This window comes from Lichenostomus cassidix, chromosome 26 (genome assembly GCF_008360975.1).
Source record: "Lichenostomus cassidix isolate B80296 chromosome 26, HeHo_3.0, whole genome shotgun sequence".
Taxonomy (NCBI): Eukaryota; Metazoa; Chordata; class Aves; order Passeriformes; family Meliphagidae; genus Lichenostomus; species Lichenostomus cassidix.
In genome coordinates, this window is record NC_139506.1 from 4080290 (window position 1) to 4106211 (window position 25922).

Consider the following 25922-nt stretch of genomic DNA (forward strand, 5'->3'; position numbering starts at 1 on the left):
CTCCCACCCACCGTGGCATCCCTCGCGGCGCCTCCTGGCATTTCCCACCCCCCAGCCCCGCTCCTGCCTGCGTAGGTTTGCTTTCGTATTTATTTTCCGAGCGGATTCCTGCTGTTTACTTAAATCCTCGCCTCTCCCGACTCGAGGGGACCCCGGGAGGCTCCCGGTGGGGTGAATTTGCCCCCTCCCACCTCCTCCTGCCTTATCCCAGCTCAGAGGTGCTTTTCCTTCTCCTTCCCTGCCCCTCCCCGTGCTCTCCTGGCCCATCTGGCTCTTCCCTCCTATTTATTTCTCCATATTTTCCAAGCTCCGATTTGCCCCTCCCGCCTGGATTTTTTTTTTTCCTTCTTTCCTATTTTATTTTTTTTTTTGGGATCTCCGCTACCACACCACGGTGCCTTTTCTTTTTGTTTTTTCCCTTCTTTTTCTTTTTGCTCGGGGAGGGTCCGAATTCAGGGACGGAGCTTTCTGTTGCCGGGGTAAACATATAATTTTTTTTTTTTCCCCCCTTCGCTCCGCTGCGTCCCTGCCGCTCTCCCTCCTTGCCTGGCTCCCTTTAATTAGACTTCTTACTGCATGGAACAGTTTGCAGTTATATATGGAAAACAGCCCACACTTTCCCAGGAGCGGGGCATGTTGGGAAGGGAAACGGGAGCAGCCGGCGCGCTCTTCCCTGCGAGCCGCGTGTGTTTTTCCTATCGCTTTTCCCGACTTTATTTCTTAACCCTTTTGGAGCAGCGAAGGGGCTCGCTGCCCTTTTTTCCCCACCCCGTCCCTTGTCGCCGGCTCGTCCCTTTGGAAATCCCCCGCTCGGCTCGGGGATTTCGGTGGGGAAATATGGATTTGGGGTCGGAGGAGAGGGGAGAGAAAGACCCGAGCTAGCCGGGGTGGCAGGGGTTAGCCGGGGGATGTGATCCAGAGCGGGAATTCTCGGAGCAGGGACAGCCGGGAGCTGTTGGGACCGCAGCGGGGACACCCATCCCGTCCCCCTGCTCACGTGGTGACGGTGGCAGGAGGGGCATTGCTGTCCCCAGCCCTTCCCTGTGTCCCCAGGGCTCTGCCAGCCTCGGGATCGCAGTGCTGGATCACCCTTCCCGCTCTGGAATCGCTGCAGTTCCCCTACAGCATTTTAGGGGATCCCCACTCTCCGGGCAGCCCAAATTTCCCTGTGCTGCCCAGCCAGCTCCTCCTCTCCTGCCTCAGTTTCCCCCGCTGTGATCCAGAGGAGTAATTTTTGGGGAATTGCCGCTGTTTTGGTTTTTCCCACGGAATTCTTCGCGGAGCAGGGAAGAGGAAGCAGCTCCCGGTGACGAGGTGAGTCCCCAGGTGCCACCCGCTGTCCCAGGGTGTCCCAGGGTGTCCCAGGGTGTCCCAGGCACCCCAAAACCCGAGCGCCCCACCTCTCCTCCTCCCGCCTTGCCCGAGCAGCAGATGCTTCTCCCGGCTGCTGCTGGAGGAAGTGACGGGACCTATTTTCAGCCCCCAGGGATCTTCGGGGTAGGAATCCCCTGTCCCTGTGTAATCCTGCTAAAAATACCGGGCCTGTATCCGCGTGTCCTGCCCGGTGGCTCTCCCGTCCCCCGGGCGTTGTTTCGCCTGTCAGACTCCCCCGTGCTCCAGGTCGGGCCTTGCTGGATGGTTTGGACTTCATTTTGGTGAAAATTAAGGTGTAAAACATTTTTGCGCTTTCCGAGCGGGATGTGGGAATGTGGGATTGTTGGGATCCCCCCCGGTTTGGGGCTGTGCTCAGGTGTGTGGGGAGATGAGCTGAACATCCCGGGGTCACCCCATCTCTGATCCCATGGGAGAGCTGGGAATGGCTGGAGCATCCCTGCCTCTCCTGCCAAAATCCTGGTGTCCCCCGGCTGTGGCTGTGCCCTGGGAAGAGCTCTGTGGGGCAGGGAATGAATGCCCATCCCTCCAGGCAGAGCTCTGGGCACCATCCCGGGGTTGGATCCTGGCCTCTCCTCCAGCCTGGCCAGCAAGGACACTTCTCCCAGCCTCCTGCTGCTCCTCAGGGCCCTCCTGAGCAGCTGGAGGATGGGATTCTCCCCGGGAATAGGATGCCCATCCTGTCAGGATTCTTGGTGTCACCTCCCTCCTGGCCAGGTGTGCTGGGAATTGGGAGGATCCAGGTGGCTGTGGCAGGGCTGGGATGTGTCCATCCCATGTCCATCCCGTGTCCATCCCGTGTCCATCCCGTGTCCATCCCGAGCATCCCAGAGCAGCCCCAAGGCCTGCTTTGCTGCCTTGTTTTATCCTCCAGATAAAAACAGAGGTTTTATCCTCCAGTCCTGCTCTACCATTCCAAGCTGCCTAAATCCCAGACCTCTGCTTTGAATCAGTGCTGAGCCAAGCCTAGGATGGGTCTGGAGGGTGGGAGGGAAGGTCGTGGGGCAGCAGGGTGGGAGATGCTGCCCTGCACACCTCCCTGTGCCAGATTCACCTGGAGGGAAGGGAAGAGAGGAGTAAAGAGTCACCCAATGGTGCCAAATCACCCTGTGGTGGCTGCTTGGTGCTCCCAGGCTGGGATGAACCAATTTCCTGGTGTTGGATGGGATGGAGAGGAGTGGACAAAGCCTCCAGGACAATCCTCCCAGCCTGGCAGCACCAGGGTTCCACCACGTGTCACCTCACCAGGTACCAGGTACCAGGTGGAGGGGACAGAGGGGACACTCAGGGGATGCTGTGCCCCTCCAGAGGGTGAGGCCTGCAGGTGTTTGCTGCCTCAGGAGAGGCTGGCTTTGCCCCCCATCCTCCTGCATTCCTGCACCGGCCGTGCTACCTTGTAAAGCACAAAAGAATAATGAGACGAGCCGGGCTGATTTAGTGCAGGCGCCGCGAGAGAAATACCAAGGCCTTAGATGGAAACATTCCCCCTGACAGCTCGCCTGGAGACTCCCTGCTTTTCCTCTGCTTCCACCCCTCTGGAATTCCTGGGCTGCTGCACCCTGGGGCGCGGGGAAGCCCCAGATGGGGGCGAGGGTGGATTCCTGAGCCCCCGGCATCACAGCTGCGCCGGTGGCTTTGGCACGTGGACGTGACGCTTTTGGAGGCCTGGGCAGCAGGAGCCGGGGCTGTCACAGCCCCTGGTGGCTGCAGCCTCGTGCCTGTGGGTTTTGGGGTCCGGGCTGTGGGTTTTGGGGCTCAGGGCGGCGGGGTTTGGGGCTCACGGCGGGGTTTGGGGAGGCCCGGCCCGGCTCGCCGCATCCATGCGCAGGCAGTGCCCGCTGTTCCGCCTCCAGCCTCTTCCCTGCCCTTTGCAGGAGTTAATTGCTGCCTTGGGCACGCCAAAACCCAGCAGTTTTCCAACGCCAATTAACAGCAGGCAAAATAGGAGCAAAATGGGAGCCAGGGCAGCTGGAAGGAGCGGGGTGGTGGTGGCTGTGCGAGTTGCCTGCGGAGTGGCCGGCAGGGACATTCATTTTTGGGAACGGTCGCCTCTTGGTGCCTTTTCCTTGTGCTGTCCCCGTGACCTTGGCCCTGCTGCCATCTCTCCCCTTGGTGGCAAGGCCTGGCAGCAGGGAGGACAGGAGGATGGTGTAACACTGCCAGGGGTGGGACAACGCTCTGGTGGCCTCTTTGTCCATGGTGCCCGCAGTGTCACCCGCGTGGGGACGAGGGTCCGCATGCAGCCGGGGGGTGACAGCCCTGTTGGGGACAGACCCCCAGCCCTGTGTCCTGCACGTGGCTGCGCCGCTGGCACCGGGAATGGCGCGCCTGGCACAGCCGCGTGGGAGAAAATACTACAGGGCTGTGCCGCCCGTGGGCTGCCACCGCGATTCACGCTCCGCCGGGAGCTGGGTGACAGTGACATCCTGGCTGACGGTGACACCGCGGGGCCAGTGCGTGGCACCCTGAGCCTGTGGCACCCGGGGGCTCGTGGCATGTCCCCTCTCTTGTCCCCAGCCCGGTGCGGAGGAGCCGGCCCTGTGTGGGAGTCGGGAATTGTCACCCGCGGGAATTGTCACCGCGGGGATGAGGGAGGAGGAGAGGCCACCCTGCCCGCGGGGGAGCAGCCTGGAGGGTCTGATCCCAGCTCGAATTCCCGCTGGATTCGGCATTCCCGGGCTGCAGCAGCCCCGGCCCTGGGCTCAGTCACGGCTCCGTGACTCGTCACTGCTCTCTCACTGGGTTTGTCACTCGCTCGGTGACTCGGTTTCCCTGGCACAGCGCTGCCGCGGTCCGGGAGGCCCCAGCGCTTCCTGGGCGTTTTCCTGGTCCTTTTCCAGCTGCGGTGCCCGGGGGGTCACGCTGATTCCCCCCGGACTGTAGGATGGAGGGAAGCTCCTTCCCCCTCCGCACCGCACCGCAATGAGGGCTCTGCCACTCCTGGGGGTCTCCCCATGGCAGGGTTTGTCCCTCTGTGTCCCCAGGTGCGGGCTGGGTGTCCCTGGGGCGTTTCCCGCTCTCGGGTGCTGGGGGAGCCCCTCTGGGCAGGGCGATGTCGCTGTCCCCTCCCCTGGCGGAGCGGAGGAAGCGGATGCTGCGGTGGGAGGAGGGAGCGTCCCGCGGGTGCCACAGGTGCCTGTCCCCGGGAGCCCCGGGCGGCCACCGCTTCTGCTTTGGGCACCTGGCCTTCGGGGCGAGCAGGGGGGCGAGGGGACAGCAGCGTGACCGCGGGAAGGGGACAGATCTCCTGAGCCGGCCGGGTGCCGCAGCTCAGGCCTGAAGGGTCCGCCCGGGCTGTCGCAGCCTGGCCTTGTCCCCTTCGCCTCGTGGCATCGCGATGGAGCTTCTGCCACCGTGACCTTCGCCGCCCGTCCGACCGCTGCCACCCTCCCTGGGTGCCAGCCTGCGGGAAGCTCTTGCCCCGCCGAGGGTGACAATCCTCGCTGGGATGTCCCCTGCCCCCCAGAGCCAGCCCTGAGCACGAGGTTTGTCCCCGTGACGAGCTTGGTCCCCGTGCGCCGCCGCCTCGTCTCCTCGCCCGCCGGGGGAGGTGCCACCCCCGCGGTGTCCCCTCCTCCGCGGTGGCCCGGCGGGGCGCCCGGCGGCGCGGGGGTTAAGCGGGGGAGGAAGGCTTCCCTTGCCAGGGGTGTTGCTGGGAACAGGCAGCAGCCGCTGCCATCGGCACATTGCGATTTGGTGAGTGTGCAGGGGAGGGGCCCCGGCCGGGCCCTGGGGCCATGGGGCCACCCTGCTGCCCGCGGGGCTCCGGGCGGCTCCGGGGGGAGGTGGGGACATCGCGACACCCCCCGAGAGTGGCTGTCGCCGCGGGCCGGGCGCCACGTGCTCCACGTGGCCGGGTGGCCATGGCCAGCCTGGGCGATGGAGCTGGCAGGCCGGTGTGAGGGTCGCGCCCTCCCGGTGTCCCGCTGTGACCCCAAGCGCCCCCCTGAGCTCTCCCTGTCCCCAAGGCTGTCACCTGTTGGAGTGGGGTGGGAGAGCTGTGCCGAGGTCGCAGTGCAGACCCTGCTGGGAAGGTGTCTCCGTCCCTCTCCCAGGGGCTCCAAGGGGGTCTCGCCCCCTCCCCTGGTCCCACATTCCCCGGAGTCTCCCTCCCGCTCCGAGGGGCTGCAAGGGGGTCTCACCCCCTCCCCAGACCCCCCAGCACCCGCTGTGTCACTCCTGGTGATTTCCTGGCTGGATTCAGCCATGCCAGCAGGTTTTCAGCTCCCTGGCAGGCCCAGGCTCCCGAGCAGGACCCGTGTGGTGGGAAGGGAGAGCTGTGCAGGGACAGTTCCCAGCTGGCAGGGCAGGGAAAGGTGCTCCAGGCCCTGTTTTCTGGTTTAATTGCCTACTCTGGCCTGTGTATCCATCTGGAGAATGGCTCATCCCACTTCAGATGCAGCTTCGGATTCCCAGGGAGAAAAATCTTAAACCCGAGCCAGGAAGGGCAATTTTGGGGGAGTTAATTTCTTTTAATTTTTTTTTTTTTTAAATTCTTTTCCTTCCTCCCCACTTGGCAACATAAACAGCATCCCTGACAGCTTTACATTGAGTTTGCCATGGCAACCTCCAGCAGCCAAGTGTTCCCAACACCCCGTTGCCCAAGTGGGAGAGGAGATGGACCCCGGTGGGTGCTGCTGAGGGGGGCAGCGTGTGGGGCTGGGATCCAGGTGCTTGGGGAGGATGATCCACCTCGATCCATCCGATCCTGCCCATCCTAGCTGGGATTTGTGGCTCTGGGCAGGGGATGTGGTGGTTGGGGAGGATTTTCCTGGGCATGGCGCTTTGTCCCCTGGGTGGTGGGAGATGTTCCAGCTGGAGGAGATGATTTGGGGTGTGGATTTCATCCTCCTTCGAGGATTGATGGAAAAACCACCTGAGCTCGGGCAGGGATTGCTCCATCTCTGATTATCCGTGGGAGGACAGAGCGATGCTCCCGCCTGCCCTCCGGGATCTGATTCCATGTCCTGAGCCAGGAGGATCCCTGCCTTCACCCAGGGACCCAGCCGTGGCTGCTGCTGGCAGTGCCAGGCTCCTGGTGCCATCTGCAGTGCCACCAGCATGGCAGCAGGGCCACCCGCGGCGTGGCTGGAGGCGTCGCTTGTGGCATCTCCAGCTGATTAATCTCTCCTTGTCACTTTTCGAGCACTCTCCCGTCCCCGAGGTGAAACCCAGCAGCTCCTTTCCTTGTTCCCGGGGCTGGGCGGGCACAGAGGCCACCCCGGTGGTGGCCCTGGCCGTGGGCACTGTCCCTGCCAGGACGGAGGTGTCGTGCAGCCGTTTATTATTCCGGGCAGGTTCGGCTGCAGCACCGCATCGGCTGTGCCGCTCCTCGCCAGCCGCTCCTCCTGCCTGGAGCCTGCTCCTGCCTCACCTCGCACCTCCTGCCCCTCAGCCCAAACTCCACAGCCGCCCCCGAGCTCAGGGATGTCATTCGGGAGGTGATACCCACGCTGGGAATTCGGGATCGAGCTCTTCCCTTGGGGAACACTTGTTCCTCTCCGGTGCCTACAGGCTCTGGGAGTGAATTCCTGGAGAGAAGGACAGAGCACTGCTGGAGTCACTGGGAGATGCTTGGAGTGATGGCTCTGATCCTGGTGGATCATTCCCAGGGGGTGTGCTGAGCTGGTGGGATGGGGCAGGGCCAGGAATGGGGCTGGGATCCCAAAAGGGCTGGAGGAGGATGCTCAGAGCATATAGGGGCCATCCCACACCTCAGTCCCTCCTTTCTTCCCAAGGACAGAACAAATCCCAGGCTGGGATCTCTGTGGGACACAGGGATGGTGCTGATCCTTTTCTTGTTCCCAAAAATCAGGCTGGGATGTCTGTGGGATACAGGGATGGTGCTGATCCTTTCCTTGTTCCCAAAAATCAGACTTGGATCTCTGTGGGACACAGGGATGGTGCTGATCCTTTCCTTGTTCCCAAAAATCAGACTTGGATCTCTGTGGGACACAGGGATGGTGCTGATCCTTTCCTTGTCCCCAAATCCCAGATTGGGATCTCTGTGTGACACAGGGATGGTGCTGGATCCTTTTCTTGTCCCCAAATCCCAGGCTGGGATCTCTGTGTGACACAGGGATGGTGCTGGATCCTTTTCTTGTCCCCAAATCCCAGGCTGGGATCTCTGTGGGACACAGGGATGGTGCTGATCCTTTTCTTGTTCCCAAAAATCACACTGGGATCTCTGTGGGACACAGGGATGGTGCTGGATGCTTTTCTTGTTCCCAAATCCCAGGCTGGGATCTCTGTGGGACACAGGGATGGTGCTGAATCCCTCCCTTGTTCCCAAATCCCAGGCTGGGATCTCTGTAGGACACAGGGATGGTGCTGATCGCTGCCCCCTGAGCTCCTTCAGGGCTAATTAAGGGCCAGGCCGTTACAGTATTAATTAACCGTCTCCCTCTTAACCTCGGAGCTCTCCTCAGACAGCGCCGGTTGCTATGAAAGAGGAGGAAATGAGCGTGGTGGGGTGGGGGAATTAGCGTTTTTTCTCTTAATCAGCAGGAGACTGCTTAATTGGGCCTGCCACCTCCTGCTTCCCGCTGCCGGGAGCCTGCCTGCTCCATCCTCGCAGTGATGGATGAGCTCAGCTCCACCAGGAGCCGTGGGATAATGGGAATTGGGAGGGATGGGGGAGCTGGTGATCCCTGCTGGGTGGGGCAGCAGCAGCGCTCTGGACCGAGGGTGGGAGTTTGGGTGTCCTGGGAGCTGCAGTGTCGCCGTCCTTGTGTCCCCATCCCTGTGTCCATCATCCCTCTTTCCCCATCCCTGTGCTCCCATCCCTGTGTCCCTAATCCCCATTCTCCCCATTCCCATGTCCCCCATCCCTGTCCTTCCATCCCTGTGCTCTCATTCCCATTGTCCCCATCCCCCTTGTCCCCATCCCTGTCCCCATCCCCATCCCTGTTCTCCCTATCCCCCTTGTCCCCATCCCTGTCCCCATCCCTGTTCTCCCTATCCCTGTCCCCATCCCCGTGTCCCCATCCCTGCAGCTGGGGACAGGTCCCTCCCGAGGTGGGGACATTCTGGCGGTGTCACTGCTGTTCCTAAGGTTCGGTTGGCGCCTGTGGTGTCCTGATAATGCCCCAGGAGCTGCCCTGGGGGTGCTGCTGGTGGGATAAGGAGCTGCTCCCGGGGGCCAGGCAGGGAGGGTGTTGGTTTTTTGGGGTTGTGCTGCCCCAGGGATTGAAAAGTCCCATTGCTGGGGCTGGAATTGGGTTTTTTTGGGATGATTTGGTGCTGCTCTGTTGGGTTTTCAGGGCTGGTGCATCCTGTGCATTCCTGGGAAGCAGCAATGCCATTCTCCCTCCTCCCTCCTGTCCTTTCCTGTCCCTTCCCCGCTGGCTCTGCCACCCCTGGGCCCTGTCTCAGGCTGATGCTGCCGGAGTGACCATTCCCCTTTTGGTCTTATTTATTTTGCCCTAGGAAAGATTTTATTTTCTCTCCATGAGAGCCTCCTGCTTGCAGCCTTTTTGCCTCTGGAGTGCCGGGAGCTTCCCTGGAGCTCAGGAGCTCAGCTAACCCTGCCTGACAAAAAGCCCTTTTTCCCTCTGGCCTGTGCTGTTCCCTCCATGTCCCTATTTGTCCCTAGAACCGATCTCTGCCTGGAATGCCAGCGGGGAATCCCAGCCCCAAATCCCTGAGGAATGTGGGAGCTGTGGGATGCTCCTGATCCCTGCCTGGTTTGGCTGCAGCGTTTTTGGGGCTCCTCCGTCCTCGCTAGCAGGGCTGGGGGGGTTGTGACCCTGGTGGCAGCACTTGGGGACACAGAAACGAGGCCGAGAGCCACTCGCTGCCCTCGAGGAGCCACCTCGTAACGGGGCATGAACGGAAAACCTCGATTTCTGACAAACTCCCAGTTTTGGTGGCTTCTCTGCCACTTCTCTCTTCTCTTCGGTGGTTCCTGTTGATGTAGAGCCCGCTGGGGCTGCAGCCCCTGTCTCATGGATATTGGGATATCGGGATATTGGGATATCAGGATATTGGGGTATTGGGGTATTGGGATATTGGGGTATCAGGATATCGGGGTATTGGGATATCGGGATATTGGGATATTGGGATATTGGGGTATTGGGATATTGGGATATCAGGGTATTGGGATATTGGGGTATTAGGATATTGGGATATTGGGATATCAGGATATTGGGATCCTTCCCTACCTGCTGGCAGGGCGGGGAGCCCCCCAGCCCCAGCGTCCTGCCCCGGGGGAGGAAGCAGCTGTTTCCCACTGCCGAGGGGTATTTTTAACCCGAAATCAACGGCAGGGTTTGTCTGGGCCGAAAGCGAAGAACCACCTGGGCTCCCTTCCTGCCCAGCCCCGCTTTTCCCCAGCTCCAAACTCCCTTCTCACTCAACTTCTCACCCACGATTTTTTTACCCAAACCACGCTCTCCCCTCCTCGGGGGTAGCACCACTCCCCCATCCCCACCCCGCGGGGCTCCTCGCTCGTTCCCAACCCCTCCTAACGGCGATATTTTTGTTTCCCATGGTTGTTTTCGCAGCTCCAGTTGCTGTGGTATCCAGGGAGCCCTCCTCCTCCTCCTCCTCCTCCTGCTGCAGGAGCCGCACGCCGGGCGTTGCTAAGGTCGCCTCCGCGGTAACATGCACATCCTGTTTACACCTTCATCCCGACAACTTGGGCTCGGATAGAGCCGCCCGTTCCCCCCGGGAAGCCCCCAGGGAAGGGGCAGCGCGGAGCATCCCCCAGACCCCTGCCGAGCCAGGCCGCCGCGGGACTGTCACAGCGGTGGTGGCACCGTCACCGGGGTGAGATGACGAACAACGTGGCCGACCACCACCCCGGGAACTCGGTGGCCGAGGGCAACCATGAGGGGGACTTTGGGTGCTCCATGGTGGAGCTCAGGAACCTCATGGAGCTGAGGAGCGCCGAGGCCGTGGCTCGGCTCAACGACTCCTACGGCGGCGTGCAGAACGTCTGCAAGAGGTTGAAGACGTCGCCCGTCGAAGGTGAGTGGCCCTGCTGCGGGCTGGGGGTGTCACCTCTGGGGTTGTCACCACCAGGGTGGCGCCTCGGGAAGGGCACGCCCGAGGGTGGTGGCTCTGGTGGCCGTCCTGTGGTCTGGGGTTGTCACTCTTGGGGTGGAGCCACAGGAAGGTGATGTCCAAGAGTGGTGGCTCCCGTGGTCTGGGATTGTCACCTCTGGTCTGGAGTGATGTGAAGGTGGCACTCAAAGATGGTGGCTCTGGTGGCCGTCCTGTGGTCTGGGGTTGTCATTCCTGGGGTGGAGCCACAGGAAGGTGATGTCCAAGAGAGGTGGCTCCTGTGGTCTGGGGTTGTCACCTCTGGAGTGACATGAAGGTGACATTCAAAGGTGGTGACTCTGGTGGCCATCCCGTGGTCTGGGATTGTCACCTCTGGTCTGGAGTGACATGAAGGTGACATTCAAAGGTGGTGGCTCCGGTGGCCATCCCGTGGTCTGGGGTTGTCACCTCTGGAGGGACGTGAAGGTGACACTCAAAGGTGGTGGCTCCAGTGGTCATCCCGTGGTCTGGGGTTGTCACTCTCAGGATGGAACTGTGGGAAGGTGACATCCAAGAGTGGTGGCTCCTGTGGTCTGAGGTTGTCACCTCTGGGATGGAGCCACATGAAGGTGACACCCAAGGGTGGTGGCTCCCGTGGTCTGGGGTTGTCACCTCAGGGATGGATTCACATGAAGGTGACACCCAAGGGTGGTGGCTCCAGTGGCTGATCTCAGCCGGTTCTGTCACACCCCATGTCCATCCCTGTGTGTTATAAAATGGTCATTTAAGGTGGAAAAGGAGGAAAAAAGGAAAATAAATCTTCCCAGGGGGTTCCCCAACTTCCAGGGGGTTCCCTGAGGTGTAACCTGGGAGAATGGAGCAGAGGAGGGATGAGGGATGAGAGATGAGGAATGAGGGATGAGGGATGAGGGATGTGGGATGAGAGCTGTGGGGTGTAGGAGGGCTGCGGGGGGCTCATCCCCACAGCCCAGCTGCTGCTGTTTGGGGTTTTCCCTGTTTAGGGTTTAACTCATTGATGGAGTTATGGGGTGGGAAGGAGGGTGGAAAGGTTGGAGGTGTCCAGGCTGTCACCTGCAGCTGCTGGTGGCACCTTGGGGTGAGGGACAGGGGCAGCAGGACCCCAGAGGAGGTGGGGGATGCACCCAGCGATGGGAGATGGACCCTGATCTGAGGATTCTCCTAGGAAAACCTGTGGGAGTGGTGGCAGTGATGCCTGGGGGTGCCAGGTGCCCTCTGGGAGGGTGTCAGGATGTCACCTGTCCCCTCATGGGCTAGGCTGGCTTGTGGGGTGCCATTACTTGGTGGCATTGGTGGCACTTGGGCACAGCCATGTAGCCTCCCCTGGCATTGGGGGGCTGCAGGGGGGTGAGACCCCCAAATCCCAGCTCCGAGGCTGTTCCTGGATCTGTGGGATTGGGGACTTGGCCGTGCCTCAGCTGGGACAATCTGTGGGTTATTTTTAGGGCTGCGAGGTGGGGATTTGCAGCTTTCCAGCTGTGAGCAGGGCCGGGAAGGAGAGACAATCCCGGGATGTCATTAGAGAGGGGGGGGAAATCCCGGTGGAAATGCAAAGCCCAGGTCACAAAACAATGTGCTCGGCCCTGCCAAAGTGGGATCACGCTCCTTTGGGGTGGGAGGGGAGAGGGGAGGAGATCCCAAAAGGCTCTTTTAGGGGAGGTGAAGGGTTCAGTCCCATCCCAATGCCAGATCTCTCATCCCCAGCACATCCCTTGGAGCTGAGCTGCCTGTCCCAAATCCCACCCTGCTGAGCCCAGAGAGCAAGGAAAAGCTCTTTCCTCCAAGCTGGGATTTTTGGGAAAAGTTCTTTCCTGCAAGCTGGGATTTTTGGGAAGAGCTCTTTCCTGCAAGCTGGGATTTTTGGGAAGAGCAGAGTCCCGAGACAGGCTGTGGCACCTCAGTCTGATCCCACTGGGGTGCCTGTCCCAGCTCTGTGTCCATCCCTGCTCCCAGCTGTTTGTCCCTGTCCCTCTGCTGATCACCCTGCTGGGATGGCACAGGGCCTTGTCCCCCTGCGTGTCACCAGGGGTGTGCAGGGTGTCCCCTCAGCCCTCAGCCTGGAATGGTTCCATCCCAGCTGGATCCGTGTGGTTCCTGAGCCGTGGTGTCACTCTGTGCTGCAGGACTGGCTGTCCCCTCTCCAGCCTGGCACTGTCCCCAGAGCCAGCCTGGGGTGTCCCTCGGGACCTCCACCCATGATTGAGGGGTCCCCAGGAGGTGTCAGCAGCCCCCAACCCCTCGGGGCTGTCCCCAAAGGGGCTTTGGGGTGTTGTGGGGTGTCCCACAGCCCCGTGCTGCCTTTGCAGCTCCTCCCGCTGTCCCCAAGCGGGCGGGCGGTGGCTCTGGTGAGTCACCGGTGTCCCCTGGGTGTCCCCTGGCTGTCAGCACAGCCACCCTGACTCACCCGGGGCTGTCACCTCCTTCCCACTGCAGGGTGCTCCTCTGCCACCCCACAGCGTTCCCCGGGCCGATCGGGGACCGGGGACAGTCCCCTGCTGTCACCTGTGGCTTCTACCCACAATCTGTCCCCCTTTCCCCCACTAATCCTGACCCCCAGACCCTGCCGTGGGATTTGGGTGCTCTTTGTCACCTCCCCTGTGCCAGCACAGAGCCACCGAACACCCCGGGAGGGTGGGGGACAGCCCAGGGATCATTCCCACGGGTGAGGCGTGCTTTCATCCCGTGTCCCCGTGGGTGTCCCCACGTGTGTCCCCGCGGCCATGAGCCGCATTTTCCATCCGCCGGCTGGGAAGCGAGGCCGGGACATCCCAGGATCCTGCTCAGCTGGGTGGGGACACCCCGGCGGCTCCGCCAGCTGCCAGCGCGTCCCCTCCCTGTCCCCTCCCTGCGGCTGGGCTGGGGTGGAGCCGCGGCGGGAGCGGCTGGGAATGGGATCGGTGCTGCTGCTTCCTCCGGGCTGGAGTGACACGGGGAGGTGTCCCCAGAGTGACACGGGGCTGGCAGGGAAGTGTCACCGGGAATGACACGGGGCTGGCAGGGAGGTGTCCCCAGAGTGACACGGGAAGGTGTCCCCAGAGTGACACGGGCTGGCAGGGAGGTGTCCCCGGAATGACACGGGGTGGGCACTGGGGTGTCCCTGGAGTGACACGGGGCTGCCAGGGAAGTGTCCCCCAGAGTGACATGGGGCTGGCAGGGAGGTGTCCCTTGGAATGACATGCGGCTGGCAGGGAGGTGTCCCCCAGAGTGACACGGGGCTGGCAGGGAGGTGTCCCTGGGAATGACACGAAGCTGGCAGGGAGGTGACCCCAGGAGTGACACGGAGCTGTCCCTCGAGCGCCAGGACTGGCTCCCCATCGCCGCCAGGCTGCTCCAGGCACCACCGGGATGTGTCCAGGGCCACTCCCCGGAGCATCCCGGGACCTGGCAGCGACCCGAGGGACATCTTAAGGTGGAGGAGGACGGGGACTCCCTTAAGGTGGTGCTGGACAGCCCCAGGGACCCCTCAGCTTTATGGCTTTAGTAGGGGTGGCTGTGGCACTGTGTCACTGTCACCCATCGCTGCCTCCAGGGACCCCCTCAGCATTATTAGTGTCCCTGTCCCACTGCTATTGTCACCCACTGCTCCCTCAGCATTTATGGCATTATTGGGGTGGCCCTGTCCCATTGCTGTTGTCACCCACTGCTCCCTCGGCATTTATGGCATCATTGGGGTGGCCCTGTCACTGTGCCACTGTCACCCATCACTGAGGGCTCTGAAGGGCCTCAGGCTCCTTTTTCCTCCCCATTTCCTCCCACCCTCTCTCTGGGATCTCCGGAATCTCTCCCATCTCCAGCTCCTGCTCCTTCCCCCCCTCCCCACCCTTTCCCAGCAGGACCATCCATCTCCCCTCCCTCTCCGGCCAGGATCAGCTCAGCTCCGTGTCCCTGTCACTCCGAGACACTCCCGCTGCTCCGGGGCTGGCAGGGGACAGCGCTCAGGAGGCCACGGGTGCTGCCGGTGCCAGCTTTGCCCAGCTTTGCCCAGATCTGCCCAGATTTGCCCAGATCTGCCCAGATTTACGGCTCATTTGCCGCAGCCTGTAAACAACCCCGGCGGTGCCAGCTGGCAGCATGTGGCACTCGCCAGGCTGCAGCCAGGTGTCCCCTGCCCTGGGGGTGACAGGGGCACAGCCCTGCTGCTGTCTGGAACATCAGAGGGTTTAGGAATTATTTTATTGTGTGATGGAAATGATTTCACTCGGTCACAGCTGGTTCTTTTCCAGGTTTTTGGTGTGTTTGTCTGTAAAAAAAAAAATCTGGAGGAATTATTGTTGGTTGGTTGTGAGTGACACAGATCTTGGTGTTTGGTCTTTTATTGGTTTTTGATCCTTTCCATGCTGATTTGGTTGTGGTTCTTTGGTTCTCTTATCGATCTTTTCCCACTCCAGGTGTCTCTGACTGCACCATGGGGGTGGAATATTTACTTCATTTCTAAATTTATAAATATTTATTTATAACTTTTTTGTGGGATATGTAATTCTTTGTACAGTTTATTGAAATTGTAAATATTTATTTATAATATTTATTTAATTCATACTTAATCTGTGTGGTATCTTCTCGCTACTCCCGACCTGTGCATGTTCAGCTCATCAGGCCTCACCCAACCTTGGTGAATGGAGGCTTTGGAAGAGAAACTTCAATTCCCAAAGACAAAAAGCCCTTTGAAAAGTTTTTAATTTTATGTATTTATTAATTTCATTTAATTAATTTATTTATATTTACTTAATCTTCTTCCTTTCCTTTCCTTTCCTTTCCTTTCCTTTCCTTTCCTTTCCTTTCCTTTCCTTTCCTTTCCTTTCCTTCTCTTTCCTCCTCTTTCCTCTCTTTCCTCTCTTTCCTCTCTTTCCTTTTTCCTCTTTCCTCTTTCCTCTTTCCTCTTTCCTCTTTCCTCTTTCCTTTTTCCTTTTTCCTTTTTCCTTTTTCCTTTTTCCTTTTTCCTTTCCTTTTTTCCTTCCTTATGTTTTATTTCCCTATTTCTTTATTTTTTTTATTTTAAAATTTATTTATTCCTTTGCTCCCAGCACCTCCTGTTCTCCAGGGCAGGCAGGCAGCTGGGCAAATCCCATCGGGACAACAGTGGGATTTCCCCTCACCCCTATTTCCCCACCCTCCAGGCCTCTCTGGGAACCCCACAGACCTGGAGAAGAGGCGCCAGGTCTTCGGGCAGAACTTCATCCCTCCCAAAAAGGCCAAGACGTTCCTGCAGCTGGTGTGGGAAGCGCTGCAGGACGTCACGCTGATCATCCTGGAAATCGCAGCCATAATCTCCCTGGGGCTCTCCTTCTACCACCCCCCGGGAGGGGACAACGAGCGTGAGTCCCACGGGGTCAGGGGACACTGGTGGGGTCTGTGCTGATCCCTGTGGGAGCAGGATTGGGGTGGGAGTGGGATTGGGATGGGAGCAGGGTTTGGGATGGGAGCAGGATTGGGATGGGGGCAGGATGTGGGATGGGAGCCGGGATTGGGATGGGAGCAGGGATTGGAGCAGGGATTTGGGATGGGAGCAGGGATTGGGATGGGAGCAGGATTTGGGATGAGAATGGGATTTGGGATGGGAGCAGGGATTGGGATGGGAGCAGGGATTGGGATGGGAGCAGGGATTGGGATGGGAGCAGGATTTGGGATGGGAGCAGGGATTGGGATGGGAGCAGGGATTTGGGATAAGAGCAGGATTTGGGATGGGGGTGGTCACGATTGGTGTGACCCCCACCCTTGGGGTTATCCAAATGGGAATTCTGTGCCCTGGGCAGTGTTTAGGGTTATCCCATGGGGAATTCTCCACCCTGGGCAGTTTGTGAGGTTATCTTTTTGGGAATTCTGTGCCCTGAGTAGTGTGTGAGGTTATCCAAATGAGAATTTTCTGCTTGGGGCAGTGTTTGGGGTTATCCCATTAGGAATTCTCTGCTTGGGGCAGAGTTTGGGGTTATCCCACGGGGAATTCTCCACCCTGGGCAGTGTTTGGGGTTATCCTTTTGGCAATTCTCTGCTTGGGGCAGTGTTTGGGGTTATCCCATGGGAATTCTCTGCTTGGGGCGGTGTGTGGGGTTATCCCATGGGGAATTCTGTGCTTGGGCAGTGTTTGGGGTTATCCCATGGGTCACTCTCCCCCCTGGGCAGTGTGTGGGGTTATCCCATGGGTCACTCTCCCCCCTGGGCAGTGTGTGGGGTTATCCCATGGGTCACTCACCCCCCTGGGCAGTGTTTGGGGTTATCCCATGGGTCACTCTCCCCCCTGGGCAGTGTTTGGGGTTATCCCATGGGTCACTCTCCCCCCTGGGCAGTGTGTGGGGTTATCCCATGGGTCACTCTCCCCCCTGGGCAGTGTGTGGGGTTATCCCATGGGTCACTCTCCCCCCCGGGCAGTGTGTGGGCAGTCCACGGGCGGCGTGGAGGACGAGGGCGAGGCGCAGGCCGGCTGGATCGAGGGCGCTGCCATCCTGTTCTCCGTCATCATCGTGGTGCTGGTGACTGCCTTCAACGACTGGAGCAAGGAGAAGCAGTTCCGTGGCCTCCAGAGCCGCATCGAGCAGGAGCAGAAGTTCACCGTGATCCGCAAGGGCCAGGTGATCCAGATCCCCGTGGCCGAGATCGTGGTGGGGGACATCGCCCAGATCAAGTACGGTGAGTGGGGCTGGGATCCTTCCCCCTGGGATCCTCCTCCCTGCTTCCCCAGACCTTTTTCCTCGAGGACAAGTGTTGGCTCATCTGGTTTCTCCGTGGCCTGGCTGCTGGGGTGGTGGGAAATGGTCCTGTGATGGTGATGGAGCTCCACTCGCCTTCTTGTGCCCCCCTGGTGGTCTCAGAATTGATTTGTTTTCCCAGTCTTGGCCCTGTTGGGGAATGTTTCCTTAGTCAGGAGATGCTGGGGAATGTTTCCTTATGCAGGAGATGCTGGGGAGTATTTCCTTATCCAGGACATGTTGGGGAATAATTTCTTATCCAGGAGATGTTGGGGAATAATTTCTTATCCAGGAGATGTTGGGGAATAATTTCTTATCCAGGAGATGTTGGGGAATAATTTCTTATCCAGGAGATGTTTGAGAATGTTTCCTTATCCAGGAGATGTTGGGGAATGTTTCCTTACCCAGGAGATGTTGGGGAATATTTCCTTATCCAGGAGGTGTTGGGGAATATTTCCTTATCTAGGAGGTGTTGGGGAATATATCCTTATGCAGGAGGTGTTGGGGAATATTTCCTTATCCAGGAGATGCTGGGGAATATTTCCTTGTCCAGGAGATGTTCAGGAATGTTTCCTTATCCAAGAGAATCTGGGAAATATTTCTCTATCCAGGAGATGTTTGGAAGTATTTCCTTCCCAGGAGATGCAGCCTTTGGGATAGATTAGGCTCTGCTCCTTCTTTCCCAGAGGGAATATTCCTCCCATTCGGGAAGGAGATTGATCCAGCACTGCTTTCCCAAGGGCCTTTTTCCCTCCTTGGCAGGTGGATATGGTGGATTTGGGATGTATCAGGAGCTTTGGGAAGGATTCATTAAAACCAGATGGGGAAGCACTGAGCCAAATCCTCACTCTTCCCATGCCCCAGCGAGGGTTTGGGAGCGATTGGATATCATTTTATTGCATTTTATTTAACCTGCTGCTTCCCCTCCTTTTAGATTTGGCCCAAGGCTGAGTTTAGGGTCTTTCTGGAGCATTGCCATGGGATGGGGCAGGCAGGGATGATCCAGGCCAGGCTGATCCCTCTTTTCCCTCCTCTCCCAGGTGATCTCCTGCCGGCGGACGGGATCCTGATCCAGGGCAATGACCTGAAAATAGACGAGAGCTCACTGACCGGGGAGTCCGACCAGGTCAAGAAATCCATGGACAAAGACCCCATGCTGCTGTCAGGTGAGGTCCTGGCAGCTCCAGCAGGGCTGGGAGGAGTTTGGGCTCAGATAGGGGTGGCTGGCTGGGTCCTGGTTGGGGAAGTGTCCAAGGCTGGGTTGGATGGGGTTTGGAGCACCCTGGGATAGGGGAAGGTGTCCCTACCATGGAATGGGATGAGCTTTAGGGTCCCTTCCGTGCTGGGGTTCTGCAGGATGGTGACAGACGTGTCCCCATCCGTGACATTCCCGCTGTGCCAGGTACCCACGTGATGGAGGGCTCGGGCAGGATGGTGGTGACTGCCGTGGGCATCAACTCCCAGACAGGGATCATCTTCACCCTCTTGGGAGCAGGAGAAGGAGATGAGGAGAAGAAAGTGAAGAAAGGTAAGGAAATGCCCTGAGCCTGCCTTTTCCCACCTTTCTCCCTTTCCTGGCAAGCATCCACAGGCTCCCCCCACTTGGGGATCAAATCCCCTGGCCCAGCAGCTACAGGGAGGGCTTGGGGGTTCCTCCCTGTTCCCCCCACCAGAGGAAAGCCCCCCAGACCTCCCTCTTCCCCATCCCAGAGCTGTGGGGTGGGAGGATCAGGAATCCCACAGGAAAAGGGGCTGGTGGCCCCACGGTGCTTGTTGCCCACCCAGGTGGGAAGGTGAGTCCTGGGTGCTAAAAACAGGGTGTTTTTAGCCCATCCCACCCTTCAAGGACTTGGCTGAGGATCTCCAGCGGCATTCCCTGAGCTCCCTGTGGGATGGAGGGGACAGTGGGAGAGCAGCCAGGCTGAGGTGTTCCCACCATGCTGGGATTCAAACGCTCTCCTGTCTCAGCTTTCCCATCCTGCTCCTCATTCCCAGCTTGGGAAGCTCCCTGAGCTGCTGATCCTCAGTGGGATCCTCACCAGGATCAGGCGCTGGCAGCAGGATCGAGCTGGCACTGCTGGCTGCTCTGCCATCCTGTGCCAGGGAGCCTTTCCTGGGAGACAATGCCAGGCAGGGAGAGGCTTCCCGGGCTGTGCTGGCTGCCAGCTCTGAGCTCTGGGGGGTGTGTGTGTGTGTGCTGGCTTCCCCCAGCTCCGGGAGAGGCTGGGGAATATTTCCTTATCCAGGAGACACTAGGGAGTATTGCCTTATCCAGGACATGTTGGGGAATATTTCCTTGGTCAGGAGATGTTGGGGAGTATTCCTTCAGCAGATGTTGGGGAATATTTCCTTGGTCAGGAGATGCTGGGGAATATTTCCTTAGCAGATGCTGGGGAGTATTTCCTTGCGGATATTGGGGAATATTTCCTTAGCAGATGCTGGGGAATATTTCCTTAGCAGATGCTGGGGAATATTTCCTTATCCAGGAGATGTTGGGGAATATTTCCTTAGCAGATGCTGGGGAATATTTCCTTAGCAGATGCTGGGGAATATTTCCTTGGTCAGGAGATGCTGGGGAATATTTCCTTAGCAGATGCTGGGGAATATTTCCTTATCCAGGAGATGTTGGGGAATATTTCCTTGCAGGAGATGTTGGGGAGTATTTCCTTGCAGGAGATGTTGGGGAATATTTCCTTGGTCAGGAGATGTTGGGGAGTATTTCCTTGCAGGAGATGTTGGAGAGTATTTCCTTGGTCAGGAGATGTTGGGGAATATTTCCTTAGCAGATGCTGGGGAATATTTCCTTGGTCAGGAGATGTTGGGGAGTGTTTCCTTGCAGGAGATGTTGGGGAATATTTCCTTAGCAGATGTTGGGGAGTGTTTCCTTGGTCAGGATCACTGGGATTTGGGAGCTGTGGAGCTCCCAGGTTTGGCTGCCACCGTGGAGGTGGGAGGATGAGGTGCCCTGGGAGTGGCACTGGGAAAGGCACTGAAAATGGCACTGGGATGGCACTGGGGATGGCACTGGGGATGGCTGTGGGAGCCACCCAGGCACAGTGCTTTGAGCTTTCCCAACCTTCCAGCTCCATGGATGTGGGGGCAGATTGGGACAGGGGGTGTCACCAGTTTATCCCTGCTGGAATTGGGGGGTGACACAAACCCCTCATCACCCACGGCTTGTTGAGCCCCGTGTGGCACCCTGGGGACTCCCTGGACACATTTTGGGGGGTCACAACCCCCTCCTCTGGGCCCGGTGCTGCCCACAGTGGGGACAAACCTGGATCCGACGGCAGCAGGAGGGAGGGACCTGGAGCTGCAGGAAGTCCAGCTCTGCTCTGCAATTCCTCCTCCTGGAAATCCGAGGCACTTCCAGCACCCTCGAGGCACCTCTGGGACTGTGGGGATGATCTGCAGGTGGGGAAAGTCAGAATCCTTGGGAATGGGGTGCCTGGGGCAGCCAGGGAGCTCCTCGAGCCGTGTGGACCAAGGCGTGATGTCCCGAGGGTGACCGTGCACAGATGTCACTGGAGCAGCCCCTCGGAGTGTCCCAGCCAGATGGGGGACAGTGCTCCCAGCCTGCTGCAGGGCTCGAGGCTGGAAGAGACCCCAAAATCTGAGCCGTGTGTGCTCAGCCCTCCACCCTTTCTCTCTTTGAACAGGTAAAAAAAGCGGAGCCCCCGAAAACCGCAACAAAGGTAACGCCAGCCTCTCCATCCTTTGAACCAGCACCACACTAACTACCGAGCATTCCTCCTTCCTTCTTCCTTCTTCCTTCCTTCTCCTCATCAGTCTGTGCTCTTGGCTGCTCCGGCGGGACTCTCGCCTCGTTTTTCTGGGACAGGGTGCAAGGGTCCCGTGGCCGGTGGCCCTGGTGTGGCACCGCGGTGTCCCCAGCGTCCCAATGGGGGCTTTGCCTTCTGGGGTGACCCTTCCTGTTGTCCCCAGCATCCCAACGGGGGCTGTGCCTGCTGGGATGAACCTTCCTGAGTGGGGAAAAGCCATTTTGCAGGGAGGACAGGGCACTTCCTGCAGCCTGGACCTTCGGCAGAGCATCCTTTATGGGATAAACTTGAGTCACAGCAGGGATTTGGTGGCTGTGAAGCTCTCGTGGCCTTGAAGCTCTGTCCCTGCATGGGGTTGGTGTTTGGGACAGTGCCCTTGTGGCATTCCTGGGATGACAGGGCCTGGCCCTGGGGACACTTGCACCCTGTCCTGCCATGGCCTCGACTCCGTGAGCGTCTCCTCGCCCGTGTTTCTCACAGTGTTCTTTGCAGGCTGTGGAGGAAGCCATTTCTGCACCTCTCTCTCCACCTCTCTCTCTCTCTCTCTCTCTGTTTCTCTCTCTCTCTCTCCTCTCAGCAGTTTGAGTTTCCCTCCTTGCCTCAGACTGTGTCCGGGTGCTTGTTGTGTCCGTGTCGGGTCTGTTGTCACCGTGGAGGTGTCCGGGAGCTCCGGGGTGGCCTCGAGCCCTCCAGCAGCAGCAGCAGCCAGGAGGGGACAGGTCCTGGGGCATTCCTGGGGCCACCGCTGAGGAGGAGCCTCTCGGGGGGCTTCCCATCCCTCTCCAAAGCTTCCAGGCTTGGGATTCCCCGGGGCAGCCTTCCAGCTGGATTAGAGCAATTTTAGGAACGGGAAGCCGGGCTGTCTCGGGTCCTAAAGGCGTGGTGGATGGCTCCAGGCTGGGATTCGAGGATTCCTGGCTCGCTGCTCTTCAATCTCCATCCGAATTTCTAACCCTCCCCTCCATCTCACCCCCTCAGTCGCTTCCCTGGCGAGAGGTTCCTGCTGGGCACTGCAGAGGTGGCACCAGGGGGAAATTGGGGACGCTCCTCGAGGGATTTGGGGTGCTGGAGCTTCTCTGGGGTCATCCCAAAGCATCTCTGGGGTCATCCCAAAGCGCTCCCAGCCTGCTGCAGGGCTAGAGGCTGGAAAAGACCCCAAAATCTGGCCTAGAGGGTTTCTTGCAGAGGTTTAACCAGTGCCAGTGTCACCTCTGAGGATCCCTTACCCATGGGCTGGGGGTAGATGACAGAAAACCACCCCACAGGCAGGTGGCAGGGCCCTGGGACACGGAGCTTCCATGTGCTCGGCCGCGTGTGTCGGGAGTGGTTCTTGTCCTGGGATTTCTCTCTTTCTCTTTCTCTCTCTCTCTCTCTCCCACCACCATCCTTCTCAGTGGTGTCCTCCAGGTTTTCCCGGGTCTCTCTCCTATTCACACGTGGTGTCTTGTTTTGCCCCCCGGGCTGTAGCTAAAACTCAGGATGGTGTGGCCTTAGAGATCCAGCCCCTGAAGAGCCAGGAGGGGGTGGAGAACGAGGAGAAGGAGAAGAAGAAGGTGAAGGTGCCCAAGAAGGAGAAGTCGGTGCTGCAGGGGAAGCTGACGCGCCTGGCGGTGCAGATCGGGAAGGCAGGTGAGTGGCAGTGACCCCAGAGTTGCCTTTTTCAGCCCAGAAATGAAACTCGAGACCATTTTAGTATGGGAGGTAACCCAAATGTGGATTTTTATTGAAGCTCCAGGGGCAGTGGTGGAAGAATATCCACAAAATCCCAACCCCACAGGGCTGAATACCATTTTATAGGTTTTAGGAAATTAGCAGAATTGATAAAAAGCACTGATTAGGAGGACAAGTGGTGATACAATTTTTTCCAGGTTAAGCCCCTTCTCTGGAGCTCTTAGTATTAGCTGTTTATGAAAATATTAGCCTTTGTTCCCAGGAAGAACCAAGACAGGAGAGGAGCCTCGTGCTCCCCAGGAGCTCTGCAATGGCTTTAGTCTTTCTAGCTGGGGAAAAGCCTAGGGAAAAGTACTGGGAAGATTACAAATATGTAAAAGAAAAAAGGCAAAAATCATTCTGTCATAACCACATCTGGTTGGGAAGGGCTGTCCCTCGTGTCCCCTCACCCCACCCTTGTCCCCAGGCCTGCTCATGTCGGCCATCACCGTCATCATCTTGGTGCTCTTCTTCGTCATCGACACCTTCGGGGTGCAGAAGCGGCCCTGGCTGGCCGAGTGCACCCCCATCTACATCCAGTACTTCGTCAAGTTCTTCATCATCGGCGTCACCGTGCTGGTGGTGGCTGTCCCCGAGGGGCTCCCGCTGGCCGTCACCATCTCACTGGCTTACTCCGTCAAGGTGAGGCTCGGTCACGCCGTGAGTTAGGCGAGGAGGAAACCTGATGTGTGAGCTCTGACCTTCTGGCTGCTTGCAGAAAATGATGAAGGACAACAACCTGGTGAGGCACCTGGACGCCTGCGAGACCATGGGCAACGCCACGGCCATCTGCTCGGACAAGACGGGGACGCTGACCATGAACCGCATGACGGTGGTGCAGGCGTACGTCGGGGACACGCACTACCGCCAGATCCCCGACCCCGAGGCCATCCTGCCCAAAATCCTGGACCTCATCGTGCACGGCGTGGCCATCAACTCGGCCTACACCTCCAAAATCCTGGTGAGCTGCGGTGCTAGTGGTGCCTGAGCAGGGATTAGCTGAAACAGAGGCCAGGCAAAGTTAAGAGAACAAAAAACAAATTAATTGAAATACTTCAGGTGTATTTCAGGCAGACAAAGCCTACTCGAGAGGTTACACCCAAAATGGACCCTGAGTCACAAGTTCTTCACATTTTATAAGTTCTGTCCATTAACATATTGAACCTTAATCTTCCAATTACACCTTCAGGTGATGGTGTTAATTACTCCAAGTTTGCTCCCCCCAATTCACTGTTGTTTACGTATTTTGGGGCTCTGAGGCAGCGAAGTATCCTTGGATTCCCAACCTAGAGGAATTGCTTTGTCTATCAATTGGGAACTTCTGTTCCCAATTGCCTGTCCCAAGTTTTCACCATCAAGGCATTTATTTTCCCAAACTGTTTCTATAACTGAAACAACAGCTTTCCAAAACCAAGAGTAATTCCCACTAAAAGGCTGCACCTACATGGGCTAAAACAGATGTCTGAAAAACTTACTAAATAACTAATACTAGTAACTTCTGGCAGAAGGACCTCTGGGATGTTACACACAAGCAGGTATTACTACTACTAATAAAATAACTGCGTCCCACTGCAAGAATCCTGCTCAGAGTTTAAAGCTATGCGTTTATCCCAATATCATCAAATATTTGGGACAGAAATACCTAAGATTTTTGCTCAAACATACAAATAAAGATGATTTTTGCTGAATCAGAAAAAACCAGGGAACAGAAAGAATAGGGAACAGAAGTTTTAGCACTCTCTCTGTGTCGCTGTTGAGCCGCTGGCAGAGAAAAAGACCTGAGATCTCAGTGTGGCAAGAAAAGAGAGCTTTATTATTTTGATTCCAACCTATATAGACTTTTCAGAGGTCACTCAGATTGGTCAGTCAGAAACCTCCCCCTAGGCCTAATTGGCCAGGCCTGAACTGTCCAAATCTCGAGACACTGTTTGAATAACATCCAAACTTTATCTTTGTTTATGAGCCACAGGAGAAAGTTCTCATGGGAAAGACCTGTGCTAGCCACCTATATGCAGTCCAGAGCCACACACTTATACTCCAGACACACGAAAAATACAGAATCTAAAATCCTAGGCATCACCATCACCATACCTTTCCTCCCTGTCAGCCATCCCGCTCCACACTCAGGTTTAACAAACATCACTTTCCCATCCTTTTCCCAGCCGCCGGAGAAGGAAGGAGGGCTGCCCCGGCAGGTGGGCAACAAGACAGAGTGTGCCCTGCTGGGCTTCGTGCTGGACCTGAAGCAGGACTACCAGGCCGTGCGCAACGAGGTGCCTGAGGAGAAGCTCTACAAGGTCTACACCTTCAACTCGGTGCGCAAGTCCATGAGCACCGTGATCCGCAGCGGCGGCGGCGGCTTCCGCATGTACAGCAAGGGAGCCTCCGAGATCATCCTGCGCAAGTAAATCCTCCTCCTCACGGGGGGTTTGGGGGTTCTGGTGGCCCTGTGGGTGAAGGGGGCATGGGGAGTGGGGGTTGGGAGGTGTTGAGTGGGGTTTTGGGGGGGTTTGGGGGAGCTGGAGGGAGATGTGGAAGGGGGATGTGCCGATGGGGTGATGGGAATGTGCTGAGTGTGTTTTGGGTGATTTTGGGGGAGCTGGAGGGAGCTGTGGAAAGAGGGATGCCCTGATGGGGTGACAGGAATGTGCTGAGTGGTTTTTGGGGTGATTTTGGGGGAGCTGGAGGGAGCTGTGGAAGGGGGATGCCCCGACGGGGTGACAGAAATGTGTCCAGTGTTTTTTGGATGGTTTTGGGAGAAGCTGGAATGAGGTGTGGAGAAGGGAATATTCCCTTTTTGTAGATGGGGTGATGGGAATGTGCTGAGTGGTTTTTGGGTGATTTTGGGGGAGCTGTGGAAAGAGAGATGCCCTGATGGGGTGACAGGAATGTGCTGAGTGGTTTTTGGGGTGATTTTGGGGGAGCTGGAGGGAGCTGTGGAAAGAGGGATGCCTCGATGGGGTGATGGGAATGTGCTGAGTGATTTTGGGATGGTTTTGGGAGAAGCTGGAATGAGGTGTAGATAAAGGAATATTTCCTTTTTGTAGATGGGGTGATGGGAATGTGCTGAGTGTGTTTTGGGTGATTTTGGGGAAGCTGGAGGGAGCTGGGGAAGGGGGATGTCACCCTTTTGTGGACGGGGTGACAGGAATGTGCTGAGTGTGTTTTGGATGGTTTTGGGAGAAGCTGGAATGAGGTGTGGAGAAGGGAATATCCCCTTTTTTAGATGGGGTGATGGGAATGTGCTGAGTGGTTTTTGGGTGATTTTGGGGAAGCTGGAGGGAGCTGTGGAAGGGGGATGTCACCCTTTTGTGGGTGGGGTGATGGGAGTGTG

The 25922-nt window shown here is 57.9% G+C and overlaps 1 protein-coding gene across 17 annotated transcripts in view; it reads left to right on the forward strand.

Annotated features, from left to right (window-relative positions):
* The window catches only part of ATP2B4 (ATPase plasma membrane Ca2+ transporting 4), a 60764-nt gene that overhangs the window by 10432 nt on the left and 24410 nt on the right, over nucleotides 1-25922 (forward strand). For 11 of the 17 annotated variants that reach the window (XM_085082901.1, XM_085082904.1, XM_085082910.1 and 8 more), the window contains exons 2-11: nucleotides 9897-10362; nucleotides 15531-15728; nucleotides 16780-17037; nucleotides 18137-18262; nucleotides 18499-18624; nucleotides 20756-20791; nucleotides 22346-22507; nucleotides 23016-23230; nucleotides 23307-23549; nucleotides 24751-24992. In XM_085082901.1, the coding sequence (XP_084939027.1) occupies nucleotides 10167-10362; nucleotides 15531-15728; nucleotides 16780-17037; nucleotides 18137-18262; nucleotides 18499-18624; nucleotides 20756-20791; nucleotides 22346-22507; nucleotides 23016-23230; nucleotides 23307-23549; nucleotides 24751-24992 (1802 nt within the window). In that variant the 5' untranslated portion in view covers nucleotides 9897-10166. Of the gene's footprint in view, nucleotides 1-1039; nucleotides 1315-4950; nucleotides 5089-9896; nucleotides 10363-15530; nucleotides 15729-16779; nucleotides 17038-18136; nucleotides 18263-18498; nucleotides 18625-20755; nucleotides 20792-22345; nucleotides 22508-23015; nucleotides 23231-23306; nucleotides 23550-24750; nucleotides 24993-25922 lie in introns of those variants that run through there. The other 6 variants (XM_085082914.1, XM_085082916.1, XM_085082920.1 and 3 more) reach the window with 4 other exon arrangements.